The 8857-nt window shown below is 35.0% G+C and overlaps 1 protein-coding gene across 1 annotated transcript in view; it reads left to right on the top strand.

Annotated features, from left to right (window-relative positions):
• LOC137770910 (zinc finger protein 420-like) overlaps positions 1–3858 on the top strand; it is a 44011-nt gene extending 40153 nt beyond the window's left edge. Inside the window, exons 6-7 of the mRNA XM_068553968.1 lie at positions 2375–3153; positions 3322–3858. Coding sequence (XP_068410069.1) covers positions 2375–3153; positions 3322–3858 — 1316 coding nt within the window. The remainder of the gene's footprint in view (positions 1–2374; positions 3154–3321) is intronic.
• Positions 3859–8857: the final 4999 nt, after the last annotated feature.

Below are 8857 nucleotides of genomic sequence, written 5' to 3' on the forward strand. Positions count from 1 at the left end.
GCTTCACAGCAAGAGAAGCCACCGCAACGAGTAGCCCGCGCACCACAACGAAGAGTAGCCCCCGCTCACCGCAACTAGAGAAAGCCCGCACGCAGCAACAAAGACCCAACGCGGCCAAAAATAAATAAATAAAATAAATAAATCTATTAAAAAAAATGTTGTTCTTACTTTTGCAAGAACATCTTCTGTAACGATGCTCTTTTATTTACCTTTTAATTTTATTCACCTTTTAATTTTATTCTCTGCTTTCATTATCAAACTTTTCATACTCGTACCTAACAGCCTCAATTCTATTCAACTTTAATCTTTGAAGTTAGACTCTTATCATCTATTTTTCTACTAAAATTATTTTGAAGAGACCCCTGAATCCTGAATTCTTTCTTGGCAGAAATCTGTTCTTAGTCCTTTCCATATTCAAACTTTTCAGCTGCATTTGATATTTTGTCTTTGCTTGTGTGACAACGCTAGATTATTTTCTGTTTTAATCTCTTTCCAAGTGCTTTTTCATTAGTTTCACTTCCTCCCTAACACAAATGCATGTCTTTTAAGGTTTATATTTACTTGTTTATTTTTTATCCCAAAGAATCATGCATTCTGATATCCTCAAAAATAGTCCTTCCATGTCATTAATTCCCTGATATATTTTTTCAGCTCACATATCTCATTTGAATTCCCCATAGTTTCCCTGCTTAGAGTATATTGCTACTTGAATGTGCCACTTCACTTTAAATCACTTTAAACTCAATATGGTAAAAAGTGAAATCACCAAATTTCTCTAAGTAGCCTCTTTTTCCTTCTTCAGTATTTCTATAATTTGTACCACTATTATTGCTACTATTAGTTCCTCTATTAGTACCACTATTACTTCCAGCTTTCTTGGCTAGAAACCAAGTATCTTTATGAATCTCATTTTGTAAAAATTCCTCATAATCAATGTTAGTATATTTTTGTTTCTTCCTTTTTATGTTTTAGATTTACTCCTATAGTAAATTCTTTTGTATTATCCTAATCCAGGCCCATGTCATTTATATTATACTTTCTTGCTGAATTTGATAGCCTTATTCTATTATCCATTTTATTTATTTATTTGTTTTTTAATTTATTTATTTATTTTTGACCACGTTGGGTCTTCATTGTTGTGTGTGGTCTTTCTCTAGTTGCGGTGAGCGGGGGCTACTCTTTGTAGTGGTGCATGGGCTTCTCATTGCAGTGGCTTCTCTTGTTGCAGAGCACGGGCTTTAGATGCATGGACTTCAGTAGTTGTGGCACACAGGCTCAGAAGTTGTGACACACAGGCTTAGTTGTTCTGCGGCACGTGGGATCTTCCCGGACCAGAGATTGAACCCATGTCCCCTGCATAAGCAGGTGGATTCTTAACCACTGCGCCACCAGGGAAGACCCCTATTACCCATTTGAGATGAAATTAACAAGCACTTCATCTAAAACATCACACATTTATCGTGTTGCTACTATGACAGAAAACTTCAATTTTTCTCTCTCGTACTACATAACATTTCTCTGTTTGTCAGAATTTGTTATTATATGATCCCATTTCATTTTTCCTTTCTTATTTTTTCCTCTGCTTTCCAAAGACATATATTTGAACTAGTATCATTGACTCTTTGTCATGTCATGTACTTTTTATATCTTTATTTTTAATTATACTATGAATTTTGTCTCAGTGCTATCATTTCTTTTACCACACTTATCTATATTAATCCTTTCCTTCTTTAAACTTCCATATTAATCAGAACTGATACTGTATAATTTTTTGCTTTATCAGCAGTGGTTTATTTTTATTATATATTTTTCTGTAACTGATGAGTGAGCTTTGTTTTCCCCTTTATATTCCAGAGGGAAGAAATATTGTCTTCAGCTTAATCCTGAATATTATATCCAAAGTCAGAGCATTAATTCCAAAGCAGAAAGCTTCTGAAAAACAAATAGTGTCATGGCATGATGTTAGAACATTTTTCAAATGATGGTTCTACACATTAGAAGAATTGGAATTCAATAACCAATTTGAGAAACACAAATAAAATTAAATTATAAGGAAAAATAACTCAAGAGGAAGATCATGAATATAACAGTTTGAGGGAAATATTAAATCTCAGCTCAAATCTTTTAAACAACTGAGAGTTTCTAGAAGATAAAGACCTCATAATTATGACACAAATGGAGCTTAAAACATAATTCTGCTTCAATAGATTTTTTTTAAAGGCAACTTATAAATGAGAAATAATTTTAAATATAAGAAAGGATGCATTTGTACCTCCAACCTTACTTATTCTGGAAACAATTTAAATGTAAACCCATAATTCAGTACTAATGGAATCTGAGAAAATTTGTATGAGAGAGAAACGTAAATGTAAACTATGTGGTAAATCCTTCAGCCGAAACACTAGTCTTATTCAACATCAAAGAATACATACTGGAGAGAAACCTTATGAATGTAATGAATGTGGAAAAGCTTTTAGTCAGAGCACTAACCTTATTCAACATCAAAGAGTCCATACTGGGGAGAAACCTTATAAGTGTAATGAATGTGAAAAAGCCTTTAGTCATAGGTCATCCCTTAGAAATCATGAGAGAATACATACTGGAGAAAAACCCAATCCTTGTAATGAATGTGGAAAAGTTTTCAGCCATATTTCAGCCCTTACTCAACATCACAGAATTCACACTGGAAAGAAACCATATGCATGTGTTGAATGTGGGAAAACCTTCAGCCGGAGCACACATCTTATAGAACATCAAGGCATTCATTCTGGGGAGAAATCCTACCAGTGTAAGGAATGTAAGAAAGTTTTTTGCCACAGCTCATCACTAATCCGACATCAGAGAACTCACACAGGAGAAAAACTGTACAAATGTAATGAATGTGGAAAAGCCTTCAGCCATAACCCAGCCTTCATTCAACATCAGAGAATTCATACTGGAGAGAAACCTTATGAATGTAATGAATGTGGAAGAGCTTTTAGTCAGAGCACTAACCTTATTCAACATCAAAGAGTCCATACTGGGGAGAAACCTTATGAGTGTAACGAATGTGAAAAAGCCTTTAGTCACAGGTCATCCCTTAGAAATCATGAGAGAATACATACTGGAGAAAAACCCTATCCTTGTAATGAATGTGGGAAGGCTTTCAGCCATATTTCAGCCCTTATTCAGCATCACAGAATTCACACTGGAAAGAAACCATATGCATGTGTTGAATGTGGAAAAACCTTCAGCCGGAGCACACATCTTATAGAACATCAAGGCATTCATTCTGGGGAGAAATCCTACCAGTGTAAGGAATGTAAGAAAGTCTTTTGCCACAGCTCATCACTAATCCGACATCAGAGAACTCACACAGGAGAAAAACCCTACAAATGTAATGAATGTGGAAAAGCCTTCAGCCATACCCCAGCCTTCATTCAACATCAGAGAATTCATACTGGAGAGAAACCCTATGAGTGTAATGAATGTGGAAAGGCCTTTAATCGGAGTGCACATCTTACTGAACACCAGAGAACTCACACTGGAGAGAAACCTTATGTTTGTAAGGAATGTGGAAAAACTTTCAGCCGAAGTACACACCTTACTGAACATCTAAAAATACATTCTGGTGTGAAACCATATCAATGTAATGAATGTCAAAAACTGTTTTGCTATAGAACATCATTAATTCGACATCAGAGAACTCATACAGAAGCGAAATCCTACCAGTGTAATGAATGTGGGAAATCCTTCAGCTTAAGCTCAGCCCTTACTAAACATAAGCGAACACACACAGTGGAGAAACCTTATCAGAGTAATGAATGTGGGAGAGCCTGCAGCCATAGGTCATCCCTTACCCCTGAGCACTCACAGTAGTAAAAAACTCTTAAGATTGTTATGCAAGAAAAACTTGAGGTAAAATACTCATTTACTCAATATTATAGTGTTTGTACTGAGAAGAAACACTGTTCTTGTAATTCATCTGAAAAATGTGTTATCACTGATATAAAAACTTATAATGGAAACAGTCATCTCTAAAACTGAAGTTTGTCTTTTAAAGACATTTAGGAAATTAATTTTAGAGATAATTTATTACCAATATATATATTTGCTTATAATTAAAGCCTTTTCAGATACACAGAAGTTTTAGATGGATGATAAAAATTGTTTATATATAATCTTTTTAGTAGTTCTTATCTTATTTTTAAATGTTAAAGTAACACCTTTATAGAGGGTTTGAATTTTAAATTTTGACAAGTTTAATTAAGCCATAGACAAGAATGCTTTCCCCCACAGAGATAAGATGCATTATTTTCCAGTATTCATGGAATTAAAAAAAAATTTTTTTTTAATTTATATTTTTGGCTGCGTTGGGTCTTTGTTGCTGCTTGCAGGCTTTCTCTAGTTGCGGTGAGCAGGGGCTACTCTTCATTGTGGTGCATGGGCTTCTCATTGTGGTGGCTTCTCTTGTTGCGGAGCACTGGTTGTAGGCGCGCGGGCTTCAGTAGTGTGGATGCCAGCTCAGTAATTGTGGCTCGCGGGCTTAGTTGCTCCGCGGCATGTGGGATCTTCCCAGACCAGGGCTCGAACCCGTGTCGCCTGCATTGGCAGGCAGATTCTTAACCACTGCACCACCAGGAAAGTCCCAGAATATTTTTTTTTAATGGACTATATATATGGCTACAAAGAAAATTTCAACAAATTCTCCCTGAGGGAAATATTCAAACCTTCCCTGTTTATTTATATATTTTTACCACAGTGAGATAAAAGAAAAGAACAACTGAAAATAGCACCACAAAACTATTTAGAAATTAAAAGTAGTTTTCTAAGTAATTTTTGTGTTAAAGAATAAATCCAAACAGAAAAAATGCAATTATTAGAAAATAATAAAACTGGAACATAAATTAAGTATTCAATTTTAAAAGATAGGAAACCAAATAATAATATAAGCCCAAAGAAAAAAAAAGGAATGCATTAATAAAGATAAAAGAATACATTAATAAACTAAGTACAAAAAGTACATTTGATAAGTCACTATATAAATTCTAGCAAGTAGGATAATGGGAAAAAAAGGAGAAAACACTATATCTAGGAGTAAGGAAAGGAATATAAATACAGATAAAAGGGAAGTTAAATTTTCTAATTCAATCATTAACAAGTCAAATCTAGCAGTTTAGTAAAATTAATACTGATATTTGTCATAGCACTTCCAGACTAGTTCAAAAGGAGAAATGTACATTAATAAAGAAAGACTGTCTTATACTAGATGCAGTAAAAGGATTTGGCAATATTCTACAGTCATTGGCATTGTTTTAAAGTTAGGAATAGAAGGAAACTTCCTTAAATTGATAAGAGATGTTTACCAGAAACCTACCAAACACTGCATATAACTAGAATGTTCTTATCAGAAGCAGGAACGAGACAAGTGATGCTTAATGTCAGCACTCTTAGCAATGTTCTACAGGTCTCAGGTAATTCAATAAGAGAAAAAATTCTGAGCCAGTAATATTTAAAAGGAAGAGGAAAAATCCTGACACCATGAGATGATATATTTGGTAGCTAGAAAATCCAGCCAGTAGGGCACATATATACTATCAACAATGCCCAAATAAAAAGCTTTCTTAAATAAAAGAAATAAAAAATGTAATGGAAAAAAGTGACAGTCACAGTATTGACCAAAAAAATCTAAAAATGCCAGGAATAAAAAAAAATTCCAAGAGATTATAGGATAAATTTGTTTCTAAAGAACATAGAATAGTATAATAAATGAAGAGGCACGATTAGAAAAATTGTATAAAGATGTCAATTTGTTTTAAATTTATCTTTGATTTGCAAGCCTAAATCAAAATCTCAATAGAGTTTTAAAAAATAACAGCTTTATTGAGATACAGTTCTCATACCACATAATCCAATTTTTCAAAGTACAATTCAGATATTAGCATATTCACAGAGTTGTGTGACTGCCACCACTATCTAATTTCAGAATATTTTCATTACCCCAAAAAGAAACCCATACCTATTAGCAGTGACTCTCCATTGCTCTTCTCCCTCCAGCTCCTGGAACTACTCATCTACTTTCTTTTTCTGAGGATTTGTCTCTTCTGGCTTTTTTTATTTCAATAAAATCACAGAATATGTGGTCTTTTGTGGCTGGCTTTCACTTAGCATTATGTTTCCAAGGTTTGTCCATGTTGTGGCACACATCACTACTTCATTTCTCATTATGGCTAAATAACATTTCATTTTATGGGTAGAGCACATTTTGTTATCTGTTCATCAATTGATGGACATTTGGGTGGTTTCCACTTTTTTGTTATTGTGAATAATGCTGCTACGAACTTCCACATATAAATTTTTGTAATGTCATGTTTTCAGTTCTCTTGCACATATATACCAGGAAGTGAAATTGTTGTCTTATGTTAACTCTGTGTTTAAACTTTTGAGGAAATGCCAGACTATTTTCTACAGCAGCTGTACCAGTTTTCAGTCCCATCAGCAACATATGAGGGTTCTTATTTTCCCCCGTCATTGTTAATACTTGTTTTTTTCTGTGAGATAGATATATATACATATACATAACTATATATATATATATTTATATACATATACATAAATATATATGTATATTTTCTTTGGGGAAATGTCTGTTTGGATTCTTCACGCATTTTAAATTAGGTTATTTATCTTTTTATTGTTGAATTGTAAGAGTTCTTTATATATTCTGGGTACTGGACCCTTATATATCTAATTTGCAAATATTTTCTCCCATTCTGTTGATTGTCTTTTCACTTCTTGATGATGTTCTTTGAAGCACAAAAAGTTTCAGTTTTGATGTAGTCCAGTTTACCTATTTTTCTTTTATTGTTTGTCCTTTTGTTATAACCCAAGGTTGTGAAGATTTACATATTTTCTTCTAAGAGTTTTACAGTTTTAGCTCTTTTAGGTCTATGATCTATCCATTTTGAGGTAACTTTTTAATATATGGTGTGAAGTATGGGTCCAACATCATTCTTTCGCATGTGAATATTCAGTATTCTCAGCACCTTTGTTGAAAAGACTGTTCTTTCCCACATTTAATTGTCTTGGCATCCTTGTCACTCAATGGGATTTAAAAATGAAACTTAGCACACTAAAAATAAGTATATTAGAACAACTAAACGACTGTTAAAAATTAAAAGCAACAAAATAGGGCTTGCCCCCCAAGTTATTCAAATGGTAGACTGTAGGAAAAAAAAATAGTTGGTATACCACAGATGAAACAATTGTTATCTATAGAATAGAAAACAAAGAGAAATATTTATATATGATACTTTAATATATGATAAAAATAATATCTCAAAACAGAGAAAGAATGGACTATTCAATAAGTGACATTGGGATAACTGGCTATTTATTTGGAAAAATACCTCATAACATACACAAAATTAAATTCCAGAAGGGAATAATTGAATGCCGTTTTGTGGTAGTTTTCCAGAAGACAGGAACTGGGCACACAAATCTGAGGTTTTCTTCAGATCCTTCCAAAACTGAGGCAGGAGATAGATGGGCCCCAGGCTGAGCAGCGTGGAGTTCGCCCCCCCGTGGACAGATACTCCAAAATAGCAGGAGGGAGGAGAAGCTAAGCCCTGCCAAGATAAAAGACCAAATATTTCTCATTCTCAAGGTCAAGTAGACCTTCCTGACTACACGAGCAGAAAGACTCCTTGAAGGTCAAAAAGGGGGGCGGGCGCCATAGCATAGTAGGTGATGTCAACCTACCCATAGGCCTCTTTGCTAGAATCCATCTTGGCTAAGAGATGCGTGTGCACACGTGGGAGGACCCTGAGAGATACCAAATATGGACTCAGACCAGGCAAAGCAAGATGATTGGCCAAAGGAAACCAGGAAGAAATGCCCCATAAAAGTGATTCAAACTATCACAAGGGTGCGACTCTTTCTCTAAGCCCACCCGTGTGTCTGTCCACCTATACTCCTTTTCCTCCTGATAACCCTTTACTTCTTTCATTGCTTTCCGTCTTTGTGGGAATTCTATTCTGCAGAGCTGAAGGGCCAGGGCCTTGTCACTGGCCACTGGTCTCGTGGCTAGGATTCAGTGCTCTCAGTGCCGCTGCCCGACCTCAATCTCTAGCCAGGAACTGAAGCCCTGCTTCAAGCGGCTGCAGTCCGAGGCCATCCAAGATCATAACCACTATTGGATAAACACAAATTTTAGAGTTTTGGAAAAGTTTTATTATAACTACTGATAGAATTATAATGGCATGGCTCTCTTCAAATCGCTGCAAAAAATGGAAAAACGATAGAAAAGGAATAAACCTAAAACAAAGGAACAAGTAAGATTGGGTATAACCATTTTATCAGTGAAGATCCCTTTTAAAAGTTACAGCTTTTAGATTAGATTTACAGGAAGGAAAACTAACATTTGTTGGTTGCTAAATTAAATAGTATAGAAATTAAGGTGCTAAGGTTATCTAACTCATCCATGGTTACCCAGCTTTTAAGGGCAGGAGCAGGATTACAAAACAAATACATCTAAAATTATGCAAAAACCCACAATAAAAAGGTAGACAAAAATAAATCTGTAGGGCTCTGATGACAAAGCTTGTATGAATTTTGCGATGACACCATACACAAGGGCCTATGCCATAGGGTAGAGCCCATTATTGGGCAGAATACGGACATAAGAAGCCAAAGATATGCATTTTCATTTTCTAGGACTGATGTAACAAATTACCAGAAACTGCGTGGCTTAAAACAACAGAAATTTATTGTCTCTCAGTTCTGCAGGCCAGAAGTCTTAAATCAAGATGTCGGCAGGGCCACATTCCTTTTGGAGCCTCTACAGGAGAATCCTTCCTCACCTTTCCAACTTCTGGTG

Source organism: Eschrichtius robustus, chromosome 10 (genome assembly GCF_028021215.1).
Source record: "Eschrichtius robustus isolate mEscRob2 chromosome 10, mEscRob2.pri, whole genome shotgun sequence".
NCBI classification, from domain to species: Eukaryota; Metazoa; Chordata; class Mammalia; order Artiodactyla; family Eschrichtiidae; genus Eschrichtius; species Eschrichtius robustus.